The sequence below is a fragment of the Hypomesus transpacificus genome, chromosome 10, assembly GCF_021917145.1.
Source record: "Hypomesus transpacificus isolate Combined female chromosome 10, fHypTra1, whole genome shotgun sequence".
Lineage (NCBI taxonomy): Eukaryota > Metazoa > Chordata > Actinopteri > Osmeriformes > Osmeridae > Hypomesus > Hypomesus transpacificus.
Genome location: NC_061069.1, coordinates 11,003,034 through 11,022,635, shown reverse-complemented (window position 1 = coordinate 11,022,635; position 19,602 = coordinate 11,003,034). Strand labels below are relative to the sequence as shown.

The 19,602-nt window shown below is 52.3% G+C and overlaps 1 protein-coding gene across 1 annotated transcript in view; it reads left to right on the top strand.

Annotated features, from left to right (window-relative positions):
* The window catches only part of vwa5b2 (von Willebrand factor A domain containing 5B2), a 25,068-nt gene extending 5,610 nt beyond the window's left edge, over positions 1-19,458 (top strand). Inside the window, exon 9 of the mRNA XM_047027150.1 lies at positions 19,273-19,458. Coding sequence (XP_046883106.1) covers positions 19,273-19,458 — 186 coding nt within the window. The remainder of the gene's footprint in view (positions 1-19,272) is intronic.
* Positions 19,459-19,602: the final 144 nt, after the last annotated feature.

Here is a 19,602-nt window from a genome sequence, read left to right as displayed (position 1 = left end):
AGAGCCTGTATCTGACATGGCTGTAGCTGCCTCGCCCAGGGCTGATAGCTCCAGTCCGTCTCCCCCTCAGCCTCTGGTGGAGCCCCACTGTCCTCCTGGCAGAAGAACCATTGGAGACCCTCTCCCTCACTACCCTTCTCCACCCGCATAATTGAACGTATTAGTCACGATCCTTCATCTGTCATCTCACCTTCTGTAGTTACACCACAGGCTGTGGAAGTCCTTAATTTGGACGCAAACACTGATCTGGCTGCAAAGATGGAGAGTCCTGTCTGTCTGCCTCTTTATTTATTTATACTTCGGTTCACTACTTTTCTCTCGCTCTCTCTGTTACTCTCTAAAGCTAAGCCTTAAGAACCAGGAACACTTATCACCCTTAACAAGCACTCACTACTGTTCTAATATGTAATTATCCATTAAGTCATTGTGGGCAGACATGCATTAGCAGGAGCTGAGTAATTACTTCATTATGGCACATGCACCCCCATTTAGCCACACTAGCACTTTACTAGCGACAACCGTGGCAAGCACATTCCAATTAACCATTGGCTATTAACCATTAGCTATCAGCCCTTAGCCCTTATAAATGGCAATTCTTTGGACACAGACCAGCCAGTGTTTTCAGGGGTGTTTCATAGCACAGAGGCCTAAATTCATCATAGCATCAAAAGGGAAAAATGTTTATCTTATGGATTTGGAAGACCAACTTTCCTGTCAAAAAGTTTAAAATGCTAATCACAGTTGTCTATGGTTATGTCATGTCTCCCTTTCTGAAGTTACTCCTCTGGCCCTTTAAAGGCCTCTGGAGAGTCTGGCAGCACTTGGAGAGAGGGGGAGGGAGGACGACGGAGAGAGAGAGAGGGAGGGAGGACGACGGAGAGAGAGGGAGGGAGGACGACGGAGAGAGAGAGAGGGAGGGAGGACGACGGAGAGAGAGGGAGGGAGGACGACGGAGAGAGAGGGAGAGAGAGAGACAGACAGAGAGACAGAGATATAGGGGGAGAAGGAAGAAGAGAGAGAGAGAAGAAGAGAGTGAGATAGAGGGAGAGAGAGAGGTAGGGAGGTAAAGTGGGCCAGTGTGTCTGCCAGCTCTGTGTCTCCTGTGGGACAGAACAGGGGCACCCCAGTGGAGTCTCCAAGAGCACATTTACACACTTCCAGCAAAGTGACAGGCAGGGAGGGAGGGAGGGAGGGAGGGAGGGAGGGAGGGAGGGAGGGAGGGAGGCAGGCAGGCAGGCAGGCAGGCAGGCAGGCAGGCAGGCAGGCAGGCAGGCAGGCAGGGAGGCAGGGAGGGAGGGAGGGAGGGAGGGAGGGAGGGAGGCAGGCAGGCAGGCAGGCAGGCAGGCAGGCAGGGAGGGAGGGAGGGAGGCAGGGAGGGAGGGAGGGAGGGAGGGAGGGAGGGAGGGAGGCAGGCAGGCAGGCAGGCAGGCAGGCAGGGAGGGAGGGAGGGAGGGAGGGAGGGAGGGAGGGAGGCAGGCAGGCAGGCAGGCAGGCAGGCAGGGAGGGAGGGAGGGAGGGAGGGAGGGAGGGAGGGAGGGAGGGAGGCAGGGAGGGAGGGAGGGAGGGAGGGAGACAGGCAGGGAGGGAGGGAGGGAGGGAGGCAGGGAGGGAGGGAGGCAGGGAGGGAGGGAGACAGGGAGTCAGGGAGGGAGGGAGACAGGCATCCAGGCAGGCAGGGAGGGAGGGAGGGAGGGAGGGAGGGAGGGAGGCAGGCAGGCAGGCAGGCAGGCAGGCAGGCAGGCAGGCAGGCAGGGAGGGAGACAGGCAGGGAGGGAGGGAGGCAGGCAGGCAGGGAGGGAGGGAGGGAGGGAGGGAGGGAGGGAGGGAGGGAGGGAGGGAGGGAGGGAGGGAGGGAGGCAGGGAGGGAGGGAGGCAGGGAGGGAGGCAGGGAGGGAGACAGGCATGCAGGCAGGGAGGGAGGGAGGGAGGCAGGGAGGGAGGAGGCAGGGAGGCAGGGAGGGAGGGAGACAGGCATCCAGGCAGGCAGGCAGGGAGGGAGGGAGGCAGGCAGGCAGGAAGGCACTTTCTCACAATTTCCTACTTGGAACATGTACAACATGTAGACAAACAGCCTCGCTCACTAGATCAGAAAGACAGGAAGAGGAGAAGCAGAGGACAGGAAGAGGAGTAGCAGAGGACAGGAAGAGGAGAAGAAGACAGGAGAAGATGAAGAACACAGAGAACAGGACATGGACAGATGTATTCTTGAGCTGCTGGGCCGAGACTACATTTCCCCAGTGACCCTGCTGTTCAGATCCCGTCTCACAGCCCATCGACCCAGCTCCCTCCCCCTCACACCTTCCCTCCTCTCCCCCTGGAGAGCACGGGGAGATGACTCATCCACCAACAAAGCAAAACTCCCTCGTTCGCCCCGGTTCCTTTCACTAAACACTTCGGATCCACACTTTATCTTCACAGAGAACAGGCCACTTGAAAGCAGCTAAAAATAATTGGGCTTTAGTACACGTTCCTCTCTCCATCTCTCTCCATCTGTTGCAGGACGGATCTGGAGAAGAGTTTGGTGCTCTGTTATGGAGTCCCTGAGCTTCCCAGCGCTCATCTGTGAGAGGACTAACAAGTCCATTTATCACAGATGGTTACAGGACAATGTTATACATATGAGTTTCCTGTACAGCACCCAAACAAACAAGCGCACACGCATGTCCACACACACGCACACACACTCCCCTGGGGGGAGTCTAATGTGTTGGTACTTCATCCATGAGAGATTGATCATGTACCTGAGTGCTTGTTCCCTGAGTTTGTACCTGGAACACACACACAGACTCATTCAGATGGACATACGTATCGGATAGAAACATCTGGGTGCTTGGAATTGGAATGCCAACAAGAGAAATAGAAAGGAATAGAAAAATGGCCGATGTTTCACGTAAAAACTGAGTGTGTGTGTGTGTGTGAGTGTACACTAAAAAGACTAAGTGAACCAATTAATCATCTTCTCGCCCTCAGACTTCCAGGAACACATTGCACACGTGTGATCGTAAGTTCATGCAGCTGGAGAGAGATGGAGAGAAGGGAAGGAGAGTGAGTCTAGTTAGAGACTCAGACTCCAAAGCAAAGTAACACACACACCTGTATAGACAGCAGCATATTCTCAGTTTTCACACACACACACACATTCTGCAGAGGGTACCCAGTGTGCAGACTGTCGCAGACTGGCGTCGTGTCGACAACATCCTCACAAACACACTGCAACGGCACAAACAGACTTATTATTGCGGCTCCTAAGTTGTTCTGCAAGTTCAGGAGAGAAGAGATTGCGAAAGAGAGAGAGAGAGCGATAGAGAGATACTGAAAATTGAGAGAGTAATTGAGAGAGAGAGAGCGAGCCCTCGCCCTGACCTCGCTGGGTTAAATCAGTCAGGCAGGGAAGAAGACTGCTATGGAAAGCACTCAGGACCCCTCGTCAGGTAATGACCTCCTCCAGCTGGAGCAGTGCACCCTGGGTAAGGAGTGTAAACAGCGCTGGAGGGCTGAGGTGTCCTCTAAGCCTGACCGCAGTGCTGGAGTGGAGGGGGAAGGACTGGTGAACACATGTTCCTACAGGATTTCTATTGGACTCTGAGAACAGGGCTAAACAAGCAAGCTAACCCCTGCAGACTGAGTGGGCTAAATCACAGTTGCTAATGTAAAGCTAGACTGCTGTGCTAATGAATAAACAATGTGGCCAGATGGGGGGGGGGGGGGGGGGATTTCTGAGTAATTTCTGCAGCTGGTAGAACTGCATCTAGAGCCTGGAGTTCGTCCATGCAGATGAGGTTCAATCTCTGGCCTGTAGTTAAGCCCATGCAGCCAACACTGACACAGGAGCTGCTAGTCTAGATGTCGGGGTTCTCATTAGAAGCTGATGGAGCCAGCGTTGCAGACCGGAGGAGAGACGACAGAGAATCAGGCTTGAGTTCCGCACCCAGGGGAACCAGGGCCGGACCCCAGCCCAGCAGAGTGTGACTGTGCTGGGGAGGAGGAGGAGGGAGAGAAGGACGGAGTGGTGGGGACTGCAGCAGAGAGATAGTGAGAAGGATGGAGGGAGAGGGAGATTTAATTGAGTAGGCTTGGAGTCTGCTCTCCCCTCTCACTTTCCACTGAGCCCTGACAGTGTTAGACAAGAGTGTGTGTATGTGTGTGTGTGTGTGTGAAAGAGTGTATACATCATTGTTGGCCTGTTAGTGGATATGAGGCGATCTGTGTGTGTATGTGACAAAAGAGAGAGAGGGAGAGAAAGAGTTTGTGTGAGAGACATAAATAGTGTGTGTGTTTCTTTGAGTGTGTATGTGAGAGATAGACAGTATCAGTGTGTGTGTGTGTGTGTGTGTGTGTGCTCAGCTCCTGGGGGGGTTTAGCAAGGGGAGGGCGCTCTAATTTGAGTTCCCTGAGATGTTTGTTTTCCACACAGAGAGCAATTATTTCCTCCCAGTTTGTTTGGCTGCTGTTGGGGGCTACAGAGTGAGCTGCAAATCAGCCACTCTGGCTAGCGACACACTCCACCACACCCTCACACCATTGAGCTTGCAATTACACACGGGGGAAAGCATGAAATGCCGCTATAAAAATACTTTGTTAGGAAAACTTTATAAATCCAAACTGCGTACTCCACATTGGGAAGTTGCCACCAAATCCTGTTGTGTTCAACTTGTGGTCTCACTACAGAACACGTGGCCAGTACATAGACACTTGAAAATAAAACCATCTAATGACTTATATTTTAGTGACCACAACAAGACACCTTCTACTATAATGATGCTGTTCCACCAGGTCACTCTACCAGCTCGAGAGTTAGATGGTCAACAGCCCTCCCAGACTGCCGGAACTCTCTGCCGAGTGACTGAGGGGGTACAGACCTTCTGAGGGATCAGCTTTCTCACCAGGCTGTTCTGGTGATCATCCCCCCCCCCCCCCCCCAGGCCCAGCCGTGAGACCCGTGTCTATATGTGCTGTGTCATGATCCGGAGTCATTATCAGGCCTGGGTATCAGCCCAGCCTTGAGCGGCCTGGCTAAAGCTGGCTGGCAGGCGTGCTAATCCAGCCTCGTTTACTATTTCAGGCCCCTCTTCAGCAGATTAAACTGCTATTTCTGACACGGACGCGTGCGAACGCCTGTATTACCGGCCCACAGAACCACAATCAAGCATTTAATAGGACAGATGGGTGATGGGGGGGGGGGGGAGAAGGGCGGGGGGGATTCCCACGCCTAGTGACCTACTGCTACTCCCCTGGACTGGTTGCTGGCGACGACGGGTGCCATGGTGAGCCAGCGGCTGGTTGGCTGTCTGTCTGTCTGAAGCCTGGGGGGGTGGGGGGGGGTGATGAAAGTGGGGGATGGACTTGGGTAACTGTGTTTGTGACTCCCTGTTGGCGTGTATAATGCTGCTGTTAAAGAGGTGCTGAAGCAGAGGAAGGGACGTGCGGAAACGTAGTGAGGATAAGCAAGGAAAACACACTCACACACGTTCGACACGAGCACACACTGCGTACGGCACCTTCGACATAGCAGACGGCCTGTCCCTATGTTTCTTTATCAACGTGAGTCACTCTAAACAACCACTTATCCTTCTCTATCCTCTCCTCCTTCTGTCTCATCCCTCACTCTCTCTCTCTTCTTCTCTCCCTCCTTCCCTCCAGCACTACTGCTGAAGGAGACATTTGTATTCCAGTTCCATTTGACTAAGTTACATAACCCTTCTATCTCCATCTCCTCACTCTTAACCAAACAGGACAGAGATGTATTGCCTCTTATAGGACACTAACTACGCAAGCTAGCCATTTCAGCGTTGAACGCCATCCTATTCATTTGAGGAGATGGATATGCTAATCACCAGGCTAATCCTAATCATAACAGAGGTCATGTAGGCTGATAGCATTTGCTGGGAGCAGCCCATATATCTGACTGCTGAGGCTGAGGTGTAATGATGCAGCTACAGATGTAATGTTAAAGCAGCATTTGGTGCTTGCGTCCAAAAGGGTAGAAAAATCAATATGCCTTTCTCTGGCATCGGACTGGTCTACGGGCGGTGACGCACCTAGCGGACAAAAGTATGTTCTCATTCTCATTCTGTCCCCCAAATACATGCTCACAAACACATGCGCATGCACACTCAGTGCTGTCTCTGTCTTTCTCTCTGTCTCTCTCTCTCTGTCTCTCTCTCTCTCTCTGTCTCTCTCTCTCTGTCTCTCTCTCTCTGTCTCTCTCTCTCTGTCTCTCTCTCTGTCTCTCTCTCTGTCTCTGTTTCTCTGTCTCTCTCTCACACACACACACATGTGGGAGAAACACCAGAGTTGGCCCAGCCAGGTCCACCAACAAAGTCAGACTGGATTGAAAAGTTTGGGCGAAACCAGAGCTGAGAACAGCTTCATCACTGGTGGTCCACATCTCCTTCTCTCCCTCTCCCTGCCCTCTCTCTGTGAGGAGTGAACCACTCGGATGCCCTGAGCTCAGCTAACCTGAAAACGTCACTTCCAATCTGATAGACACTCGCGAACGTCCTCACTGGTGCTAAGTACTGGTGAATCGGTACCATATTTCTGAGCTATTTTTACCGTGCTCTATCCCGGGGGAGGTATACACAACCACCCCCACCCCCACCCCCCTCATCCCAACCACCCCCACCCCCACCCCCCTCATCCCAACCACCCCCACCCCCACCCCCACCCCCCTCATCCCAACCACCCCCACCCCCACCCCCACCCCCCACCCCCACCCCCCCCTCATCCCAACCACCCCCACCCCCACCCCCACCCCCACCCCCCCACCCCCACCCCCCTCATCCCAACCACCCCCACCCCCACCCCCCACCCCCCTCATCCCAACCACCCCCACACTAGTGCCTGCTGCCCCTTCCCCCCCAAAAAACACACACACACACGTGTGCCTCACACACACAGATGACAGAAGGCCGATTACGAGTCTGTACACACATACTCCATGAAGCAAAACATGCCGTTTCTGCACTAAACATTGTGGTTCAAATCCAGTTGGATTGATTTGACTCTTGAAGGACTGACATGAAAAGAAGCCGGGATACTGAGCACTAATCAGACAGGACAAAGACCCAGGAGCTAAGCTGTCCCCTCTGAAGACCCAGGAGCTAACCTGTACCCTCTGACGCCGGTCTGAAGACCCAGGAGCTAAGCTGTCCCCTCTGAAGACCCAGGAGCTAACCTGTACCCTCTGACGCCGGTCTGAAGCATGAGGGATGGACCCAAACAGACGTGACCGTAGCAACATATGACAGGACATGAACCATGCCAGGGTCAAGCGCTGACAGGGTCTGACAGCGACTAGTGCTGGGTGCTGTGATCCCACAGATCTGGCTGGGTAGCCTTGTGGCTCACTGGGGCTGCTGTCTCTGGTGCCCTGTCATCCCCGCTACACAGCTCGTCTTTGTTCAGAGCCTTTCCCCCTCCGCCGCCCCCCTCCCCCCACCCACGCCCCCGCCCCCTCGTGACCTTCTGCAGCGTCGTCATCGTAGCCGCATGGGTCACAGCATTCAACCGCCTCAATCGTCTGCTTTAGGCCATTGAAAACAGAAGGGTGAACAACTTAGCTCCAACTAACTCTTTCTTTTTCACTCTTCCTTTTGGGAAATTGTGGGTGCAGTGGACAAAAAGAGAGGGAGAAGAGGGAGAGAGAGAGAGACAGAGAGAGCAGAGAGAATGAGTCACTGCCCACCTCCCCCCCACCCCCATCCACCAACCCAGAAGCATGCGCTGTCACATAGTTTCCATGGAAACCTGTTGCTATGGAAACAGGCCCTCGGACGGACTGGAGAGTTGGGGGCCGCGCTGGCGAGAAGAGGAGGGCGACGGCGGAGGACAGGGGGGTCTGAGGGAACAGAGAGAGACAGGAGACTTAGAGGAAGAGGGGGGGAGAGAGAGAGACAGGGAGAGAGAGAGAGAGAGAGAGAGAGAGAGACAGGAGAACGAGCAAGAGAGAGACAAGCCAGAGAAGAGACCAGAGGAGAACTCTGCATTGCTTGGAAGCAGATTAAGAATTCCCTTTGAGGTGTTGAGAGTCAGCAGAGCAGACAGAATGAGCTTGTGGACTGCAGTGCACGTGAGACCAGAGTGCACGTGAGACCACAGCGCACGTTACACCACAGTGCACGTGAGACCACAGTGCACGTTACACCACAGTGCACGTGAGACCACAGCGCACGTTACACCACAGTGCACGTGAGACCACAGTGCACGTTACACCACAGTGCACGTGAGACCACAGCGCACGTTACACCACAGCGCATGTTAGATGTTTCTGCAGACACGATGCGTGCATTAGTGATCTAGAAGAACAGCGTTTTAGCCAGTGACCTTCAGGGGTTCATCGGTGCCTGTGTGGGGTCCCTGTCGACCACCATGACAGGGTTCCTGCAGGAGACCAGAGGAGACCAGAGGACAGAGGAGACCAGAGGAGACCAGAGGACAGAGGAGACCAGAGGACAGAGGAGACCAGAGGAGACCAGAGGAGACCAGAGGACAGAGGAGACCAGAGGACAGAGGAGACCAGAGGAGACCAGAGGACAGAGGAGACCAGAGGACACGAGAGGACAGAGGAGACCAGAGGAGACCAGAGGACAGAGGAGACCAGAGGACACCAGAGGACAGAGGAGACCAGAGGAGACCAGAGGACAGAGGAGACCAGAGGACAGAGGAGACCAGAGGAGACCAGAGGAGACCAGAGGACAGAGGAGACCAGAGGACACGAGAGGACAGAGGAGACCAGAGGAGACCAGAGGACAGAGGAGACCAGAGGAGACCAGAGGACAGAGGAGACCAGAGGACACGAGAGGACAGAGGAGACCAGAGGAGACCAGAGGAGACCAGAGGAGACCAGAGGACAGAGGAGACCAGAGGACACGAGAGGACAGAGGAGACCAGAGGAGACCAGAGGACAGAGGAGACCAGAGGAGACCAGAGGACAGAGGAGACCAGAGGAGACCAGAGGAGACCAGAGGAGACCAGAGGAGACCAGAGGACACCAGAGGACAGAGGAGACCAGAGGACACGAGAGGACAGAGGAGACCAGAGGAGACCAGAGGACAGAGGAGACCAGAGGACACGAGAGGACAGAGGAGACCAGAGGAGACCAGAGGACAGAGGAGACCAGAGGACAGAGGAGACCAGAGGAGACCAGAGGAGACCAGAGGAGACCAGAGGAGACCAGAGGACAGAGGAGACCAGAGGACAGAGGAGACCAGAGGAGACCAGAGGAGACCAGAGGAGACCAGAGGACAGAGGAGACCAGAGGAGACCAGAGGACAGAGGAGACCAGAGGAGACCAGAGGACAGAGGAGACCAGAGGAGACCAGAGGAGACCAGAGGAGACCAGAGGACAGAGGAGACCAGAGGACAGAGGAGACCAGAGGAGACCAGAGGAGACCAGAGGACAGAGGAGACCAGAGGACACGAGAGGACAGAGGAGACCAGAGGAGACCAGAGGACAGAGGAGACCAGAGGAGACCAGAGGAGACCAGAGGACAGAGGAGACCAGAGGAGACCAGAGGAGACCAGAGGACAGAGGAGACCAGAGGAGACCAGAGGACAGAGGAGACCAGAGGAGACCAGAGGAGACCAGAGGACAGAGGAGAACAGAGGACAGAGGAGACCAGAGGAGACCAGAGGACAGAGGAGACCAGAGGAGACCAGAGGACAGAGGAGACCAGAGGACAGAGGAGACCAGAGAAGACCAGAGGAGACCAGAGGAGACCAGAGGACAGAGGAGACCAGAGGACACGAGAGGACAGAGGAGACCAGAGGAGACCAGAGGACAGAGGAGACCAGAGGACACGAGAGGACAGAGGAGACCAGAGGAGACGAGAGGACAGAGGAGACCAGAGGACAGAGGAGACCAGAGGACACGAGAGGACAGAGGAGACCAGAGGAGACCAGAGGACAGAGGAGACCAGAGGACACGAGAGGACAGAGGAGACCAGAGGACAGAGGAGACCAGAGGAGACCAGAGGACAGAGGAGACCAGAGGACAGAGGAGACCAGAGGACATGAGAGGACAGAGGAGACCAGAGGACACCACAGTCCTCTCCACTGCCTGGCTGTGTACCGCTAACATTACATAAGCAGTAATAACAATATCTGGACTGACCGGCTAGGGAAATGTGTGTGTGTTTGTGTACTGAATGCACAATGAAAAAGAGCATGGGTTCGGTTGGTGATTATGAAGTCTGTATGCCAACGAATGATTGGGCTGTTACACTGGGACAAACCTTTGTGAGTGTGTGCTTGTCGTACGTGTGTGTGTGTGTGTGTAGTCAGAAGGAGCTCCCCTCACAGCAGGAGGTTCTGTAAACTCACAAATCAACAAACCTTTTCACCACGCTGACTCACACCTCACAGACAGACAGAAGAGAAATACAGGTGTGTGTGTGTGAGAGAGGGACAGAGAGAGACATGAAGAGAGGATTCTACCCCCTGCATCCTCTCAGAAGACAACGTTAAACTCAACAACACGTTTCCCTGATTCATTCCTCTATCTTTACTCCATCTCTACCTCCCTTCCTCCATCTCTCCACCCTCCTCTATCTTTACTCCACCTCTACCCCCTTCCTCCATTTCTCCACCCTCCTCTATCTTTACTCCATCTCTCCCCTTCCTCCATCTTTGCCCCCTCCTCCACCCCCCCACCCCCCCTCCTCATCTCCTAGTCTAGTGAATGCTTGCTGCTAGTATTGCCTGTCCCCTCCCTGCCAAGCTTGTATGGGCTGGTATATGGTGGACTGTGGGGGGGTAATAAAAGACCATGAGAGGTGAGGAGAGGAGGAGTGGGGAGACAAGACAAGGAGAGGCTCAGGGTGCACTGTGGTGTGGGGGGGTGTGGGACAGCTCTGTAACTTGTACTGACTGCTCTATATGACGTCTGCGGGGGGGGGGGGGGGGGGGGGGGGGATCTGGGGATCCAATTAACTGATTAGTAGAGTTGTACGACTCCACAAGCTATCTAATGACAGACTTGGCATGACATAACCCAGGCTGAGCGAGGCCCGGCGGGGCTGGGAGAGAACCTTAGACTGTTAAATTAAACTTTTTATGTTTATGTTTTTATGTATGCTTGATACTGGGTATTCATTCAGAGTACAGTGGAGTACAGGGGAGTACAGTTTAGTACTAGAGGACAATAAAGTAATAGTGCAGTACAGTATAGGACAGTATAGTCTTACTGCAGGACAGTATTCCAGTCTGAAATAGAACACTGATCTGTCTGTAGGATGTCTTCATCCAAACAATAAGTTATCACAGCCAAGCCCTAACACTGCCAGATTAGTTTAACTTCACACCTATTTAATCCTGCAGTAGGAGTGAGCGTGTGTGTGTTTGTGTGTGTGTGTGTTTGTGTGTGTGTGTGTGTAGCTGTGACCAGCTGCACCCTGACAGCCTCAGGCAGCATAAGTTAGCAGGACGCACAAGTCCCCATGTCAGCGTCTCAGTGGCTACCAGCCTGGGAGAGGACACGGAACTCAAGACATCCCGCTCTCTCTGCTGTCCAGTGTTCTGAGGCAGTGTGTGACTGAGTCCCGGGCCCCTCTGACAGGCCTTGTGGGCGGAGGCAGGGACCCCTCACTCCGCCCCTCGCTGCGGTGCTCTCTATCTGTCCAGCGGGGATCGGGAGAGGGAGGGCGGGGGGAGGCAGCCTTGGGGCAGGGCTGAGGATGATTCACGGTGCAATGATGGTGGGGGGGGCAGGGGGAGGGGGGGGGGAGGTATTAACCACTACATTACATGCATGCATCTGTCAGTGTGTGTGTTTGTTTGTGTGTGTGTGTGTGTGTGTGTGTACAAGCGGTGGCCAGCTGTTCAGGGTTGGATCTCTGAACATCTGTCCAGACTGTTCTGACCTCGACGAAAGGTCATTCCCCGTGCTGGTCTGGAGAGAAGGGGTGGGAGGAGGTGTGTGTGTGTGTGTGTGTAGGGGGACTAATAGGAAGGACAGGTGAAGGAAAAGGTAACTGAGAAGGAGAGGTGTTCTCAGTGTGGCACGAGAGAGACCGGTCTGGTCACCACGTGTCAGCTAACACACTTTGACCGGCCCTGATCGAACCTTTCTCAGAAGCCTCCGCCCCTCCCTCTCCCTCTCCCTTTCTACCCTCTCTCTACCCTCTCTCTCTCTACCCTCTCTCTCCTTCCTCACAGCTTGAGACTGGGTATAATGTAACACAGTCAACAATCAATATGTTTGGTGAAGCACTTTTCCTGTGGCAAAAGCAGCTATTTGGGACACCAGGATGCATCAAGAGGCCCCCTCTCTTTCACACGGTAAGATGATAATACATAAGAGCAGAAGTGGTGTCGTGTTGTAATGGTAGATCCAGACCTAGCTGTCAATAATCGATGGCTTCCAAGGTGAGAAGAAGAGCCCAGCTGAGATGCTGCCAGTGAAAGCTGAGTGTGAGGAGAGGCTGGCCAGGAGAGTAACAGGAGCACCCAGCATCTCTGGACCACACCGGTCACAAGACACAGACGCTGGCTTCACAGAAACCCTGTCAGTGCTTTTCACACTTAGGTTTAGCACACACACACCCACGCACACCCACGCACACCCACACACACACACCCACCCACACACCCACGCACACACACACACACCCACACACGCACGCACACACACACGCACACACACACCCACACACGCACACACACACACACCCACGCACACACACGCACGCACGCACGCACACACACACGCACACACACACACACCCACCCACACACCCACACACCCACGCACACACACACACACACACCCACGCACACACACACACACACACACCCACGCACACACACGCACGCACACACACACACACCCACCCACACACCCACACACACACACAACCACACCCACGCACACACACACACCCACGCACGCACACACACCCACGGACACAAACACCCACGGACACACACACCCACCCACCCACTCACCCACCCACGCACACACCCACGGACACAAACACCCACGGACACACACACCCACCCACTCACCCACCCACGCACACCCACACACACACTTCTTTATCCTTCTTGGTTGCCCTTTACATCCAGTGATTTAGTGCCCCCCATCACTTACTTTCACCTTCCACCAACCTCTGTATAAGCACAAGGACACACACACACACACCAATGTGCATTGACCCTGATATGTCAAGCCATATTTTGTTCCTCTTACGACTGAAACAGCTGTCCACTGACCACCCATTTGACTGGAAAATAACCTTCCTATGATGTATCAAACAGGAGATGAGAACTCAATGTGAGAGAACAGCAGATCAAGAGGCCTCTGGTTCAAATCCCCCCGGAGTCTACGTCGGTTTGGTTAAAAGCATCTGTCAAATAAGTACATTATTATTACGCCTTTTATATAAAACACACATTCAACCCCAGAACTACATACAATCTCAGGACCGCATCAGAACCAGTCCAGACGTGATCCTGGTCACAGAGCAGATCATTCGATTCCTCTGTTAGATGATATGAGCGGACAGGAGCCGTGCGGGATCCAGCTAAGGAGATCCAGCTCTTTTCAGAAGACCACATGAGCTCAGGTAACACTGCCAGGAGAATGACGCGCTCTGACTGCATGTTGCTGTCGATCGGGAGCAGTTCATGGCTTTGTCACGTGATCTGATGAACAGACAAGGCTGGACTGGAGATCATGGATTGTCTGCAGCCCCACATCCTTGTCTCCCATGATGCAGTTCACCAAGAACAGGAGAGGGACAGGGGGAGAGACAAAGAGAAGGAGAAAGAAAGAAGAAATAATTGAGAGTTCATTCACTGGACTCCCTCCCCTCCCCCCTCCCCTCCCCTCCCCTCCCTTCCCTCCGCTCTGACAGTGAAGGGCCTTAATGAGAGAGAAGTGTCTCTATTGGTCAGCCTGCATTCTGACGGTCTGTGATCGCAGAACAAAGCAGGAAGAAAGAGAGCGAGGTGGGGAGAGAGGGGGAACAGAGAGAGCAGACTGACTAAAGAGGCTTCCTCCCTCCACCAGCTGAGCCAAGGTGGCTGTCTGGGGAGTTCAAATGCAGGAGTTGGAACCTAGCAGTGTGGGTGGGTGTGTGTGTGTGCGTACAGACAAACTAGCTAGTCTGAAGCTAAGAATGTTTTGTTTGGCCCTCACTGTCTGTGTTATTTTCTCTACACCACTCACTGACCTTGACTAAGATTCTCTGCTCCACAGTGCAGCTAGTAACCACCACCCTGAAACACACACACACACACAGCTAGTAAACACCACCCTGAAACACACACACACAGCTAGTAACCACCACCCTGAAACACACACACACACACACCATTGTTGTGTCATCTCAGTGTGATCAGTGGGCTCAGGTTTGAGACTAGCCATCTGGGAGGCTTAAATGACGCAGCGAAGAGCTGAACAGTGATTACCTTGTGCATCTGGGGCTAGTTGTGAGTTTCCCCATTAGACTGTAATAACACACTCTGGAGGAGCAGCTACTGGAGGCAGCACACACACACACACACACTCACACACACACACACACACACACACACACATAGCCACACCCACACAGCCCAGAGGAGGCTGTGTGCTCCAGTAACCCTCCTAGCAGGGTGTGTCTCTAGGTCTGGCCTACATTTGTTTGGCTGAGGAACTACTATGAATCTGGGACTCCCTCCTTTTAGTCACCAGAGAGATGAGGAGTTACTGTTCCAGGACACACACAGGCACACATACACACAGGCACACAATTGCATACACGGGCACACACACACAAAAAGTATATCTTGGCTTTCCCCACGTAAACAAACACACAAAGATGTTGTCATGGAGTTGTTTATCATTGCATTCATCCCTCCATCTACACCACCTTGTACAGCACATCCCTCCATCTACACCACCTTGTACAGCACATCCCTCCATCTACACCACCTTGTACAGCACATCCCTCCATCTACACCACCTTGTACAGCACATCCCTCCATCTACACCACCTTGTACAGCACATCCCTCCATCTACACCACCTTGTACAGCACATCCCTCCATCTACACCACCTTGTACAGCACATCCCTCCATCTACACCACCTTGTACAGCACATCCCTCCATCTACACCACCTTGTACAGCACATCCCTCCATCTACACCACCTTGTACAGCACATCCCTCCATCTACACCACCTTGTACAGCACATCCCTCCATCTACACCACCTTGTACAGCACATCCCTCCATCTACACCACCTTGTACAGCACATCCCTCCATCTACACCACCTTGTACAGCACATCCCTCCATCTACACCACCTTGTACAGCACATCCCTCCATCTACACCACCTTGTACAGCACATCCCTCCATCTACACCACCTTGTACAGCACATCCCTCCATCTACACCACCTTGTACAGCATATCCCTCCATCTACACCCCCTTGTACAGCACATCCGGCGATCGCTTTGTCTGTTTGTTTTTCTACTTTACAACTCCGCCCATCCATCCATCCTTTGTGTCTCCCTCCCTGTTTATCTCCTTGTTTGAATCTCTGCGCTCCCGATCGCTCTATTCTAGTGTCTCCTCTCCTCCCTCCATCTCTCTCCCATTCCAATTAATGATCCTCTCCCCTTTAGGCATCCGCTGTTTCCATAGAAACAGCGCTCTGGAGTCGAGGCTGGATGCTGGTTGTCTAGGCAACAGCGAGCCAGGCTGGATGTTGTGTGTGTGTTTGTCTGATATGGGCTTGCCCCACTCAGTGGCACTGGTCACAGCAACATGTTTTTGTGTGACTTTTAAGTGTGCCTTGAGACACAGACACACACACTATCAACCATTATAAAACTAAGCTGTAAATTAACAGATTTGTCTTTGCCATTAAACACAGAATAAATGGTATTTGCCCTGTTTACTAGAACAATACTCAATGTGTTTCTTGCATGTATTTGTCCATTGACTTCGAATGGCAACAAATCAATGGACAACTAGATGACTGTTTGTAAGAACATGTAATCAGCAAAATCTTGCTGCTTCCTGTGATTCTGTGGCTCCAACCAGAGTAGCCAATGACAGGGCTGGGCTCAACAGACGACACAGTCAGTTCATTCTGGGTAAGCATATTGAATATTCTCTCTGTTTTCATCCAATGATGTCTGAAACACACATCCGTGGGAGTGAGATAATACATACACACACACATAAACACACACACACACATACACTTATACATACACACACACACACACACACACACACACAACTGTAGACTTGCTTCGGTGGATTATAATACAAATCTCAGGTCCAGATTGGACTCTTTGTACCCTGAGAGGAAGAGGAGAATCTGAGTTTGTAATTTCAGGGCTTCTGCCACAATCTATAAGCAGGTGCACTGGACAGCTAGGGAATTAGTTCTGTATGTGTGTGTGTGTGTGTGTGTGTATGTGTGTGTGTGTGTGTGTGTGTGTGCGAGGACAGCTAGGGCTGTATCTGTGTGTGTGAGTGAGAGACAGAAAGACATAGAGAGAGAGAAAAAATATAGGCATGACTGAGATGTGTCCATTTGAGCGTGCGGGTACATTTGTGCAGTGTGTGTGTATGCGTGTGTGTTTGTGTGTGTGTGTGTATGTATAAGTGTATGTGTGTGTTTATGTGTGTGTGTATGTATAAATGTATGTGTGTGTGTGTTTATGTGTGTGTGTGTGTATGTATAAGTGTGTGTGTGTGTGTGTGTGTGTGAGATGGGGAACAGAAGGATTGTGTTGGCCCTGGGGCTTCTCTATTCACTAGGCACTCTGGCCTGGACTAACCCTAATGCTGGATTACCAACTGCAACACCACGAGGGGGGGAGGGGGGGAGAGAGAGAGAGATGGAAATATATAGAGAAAGAGGGGAGGGAGAGAGAGAGTTGGGTAGAGTGAAAGAGAGATGCAAACTGTTATAGAGATAGAGGGGATGGAGAGCAAGAGAAAGAGTGTGGGGAAGAGGTTAAGAGAGAATGAGAGGGAGGGAGGGAGGGTGTAGGTGAAACCATCCCTTTTCGACTAACATTATAAACATGTATATTTGCATATCTGTCTATCTGCATATATATATATCTACACATATATATATATATATATATATATATATATATCTACACATATATATATATATATATATATGTGTGTGTGTCTGTGTGAGTGAGTGACTGAGAGACATAGACAGAAAGAGAGAGAGAGAAAGAGAGAGAGAGGCATGAGACCATCTGTCAGTGTGAGAAAGTGTTGATTAACGGGCACGTGCCTGGAATCTTGTCTGTGTAGAACATCAGGCAAGCGCTCCTTCACACACACACTCACACACAGACACACACACACACGCAAGCACACAAAGCCATACTTTTATACAGACACTCATCTTTGATCGTTATACACGCACACTCTCTCTCTCTCTCCCTCATATGCAACACACACAAGGAATCACCCACGCTCACATTCACTCACGTGTGCTCCACTTCCCTCTCCCTGTATCTGAGGAGGAGTGGGCTCAACACACACACACACACACACATCTACCCTCCCTCAAGAAGAACACACCAGTCCTGAACTTGTACTACTTAGCCAGAGGAAAGACACACATAGCCAGTGACAGTTCACATTAATCAATACTGTGTGTGTGTGTGTGCTGTGACCACAAGGTCCAGCCAGCTCAGTTGACCTTGGGATGCTCGGGTAGCAATCCTGTGCATCTAGCGGTGCCTGTTGCTCTGGCAACTGCCAGGCCAGGAACGTCAACAATGGAAAATGTAGGATCCAGGCAGAGATGTCCCAGTATTCCTGACCAGCCTAGCAGACGATTCCTCAGAGGATTCAGAAGAATTAAACACTTGTGTCCCATATTTTGCAGCTGTTCTTCAGTATAACAATAATGGATGCCCTTCTCTTCATTCTCTCCGTCTTTCTCCAGCTGTGAACAACTTATGATCACACGCGTTCCCTTTGTTCCTGGAAATCTATGCACACACACACACACACACACAGATATAAGCTGTCACACATGCCTGCAACGTTGGAATGTTTCCATTTCATTGGTTTGTGTGTCATTCCATGGTTTGTGTTGTCATTGTTCATCTCCAAGGCCCCACATGGGTCTACCTGATGCTTATTTACAACTACATGAGTGACTGTGTTCTAGGTAGCGGAGCAGGGAGAACCGTGCTTAGTAGGAAGAAGCACTCAGGGACATCATCAATCTCTCATGGATCACCCTGTCTCCCCCCCCCCCCCCTCTCTCTCTCTCTCTCTCTCTCTCTCTCTTCCCCCCCCCCCCCCCCTCTCTCTCTCTCTCTCTCTCTCTCATGATCTGGTTCAATTTGACATCAACACACTAGTCTTCCCTCAGGAAATGCGCACGTGCGTGTGTGTGTGTGTGTGATTGGAGTGCCACTGTTTTATTTAATGCTAAGATCCCATCGGCTATAAAAGAGAGGAGGGGTGTAGAGGAGATCATTTGGTACCTCTCTAAACGGCTCCCTCCATCTCAGAGAAAGAGAGAGGGAGAAAGAGAGAGAGACAAAGAGAGATAACGGGGAGGTGTTCGCAGCAGTTGATGTGATAAAGATGGTTGTGTTGATTAGAGACAGTTATGTAAGCAGCCATGGGAATCCACACACATGCATCAGATCTCTCCATCGCTGTCCCAACATCTGGTGGTATGAACCTATCCCACAGAGACACTGCAAGTCACTCTCAATCCTCTCTCTCTCTCAATCCTCTCTCTCCTTCTCAGTCTCTCCATGTCTCTCTCTCCCCTCGTGTCTCTCTCTCCGTGTCTCTCCTTGTCTCTCTCTCTCGGTTTGTCTCTCACTGTTTCTAATTTTCTCTGTTGCTGTCTCTCTCTGTCTCTCTCTGTCTCTCTCTGTCTCTCTCTGTCTCTCTCTGTCTCTCTCTCAGCTTCTTATTCAGGGAGCCTACTTTATATAAAGTGATGAATGTTTCACATGACTAAAGAGAGTTGACAGCCTCAAAGTTTAAAACCGCAAACTCATTCAGACCCAAACTAGCAGAGCTGTGTGCTCTGTTGTTGTGTGTGTGTGCATGTATGTGTGTGTGTGCGCATGTGTGTGTGTGGGAGAGAGAGGCAGGGGGGACACACACAAACTCAGAGGCATGCATGCCACATGCTGTAGGCCAGGAGTCCAGCACAGTGACTACCCACGGACCCAGAGCTGTAGCCACAGACCCAGAGCTGTGGTCCCAGACCCAAAGCTGTGGTCCCAGACCCAGAGCTGTGGTCCCACACCCAGAGCTGTGGTCACAGACCCAGAGCTGTGGTCCCAGACCCAGAGCTGTAGCCACAGACCCAGAGCTGTGGTCCCAGACCCAGAGCTGTAGCCACAGACCCAGAGCTGTGGTCACAGACCCAGAGCTGTGGTCCCAGACCCAGAGCTGTGGTCCCAGACCCAGAGCTGTGGTCCCAGACCCAGAGCTGTGGTCACGGAGGTGAGGCTGGTTTGGAGAGTCAACAGAGCCCTGGCAGAGCTCATCCTCCGTTAGGTTCGATGTGATCTATCCCTTCTCTTGTGGACGCCATGTGAATATCACCAGCCCACACCAGCACATCACGTGGGCTTTAAGATTCTTTTTGCTA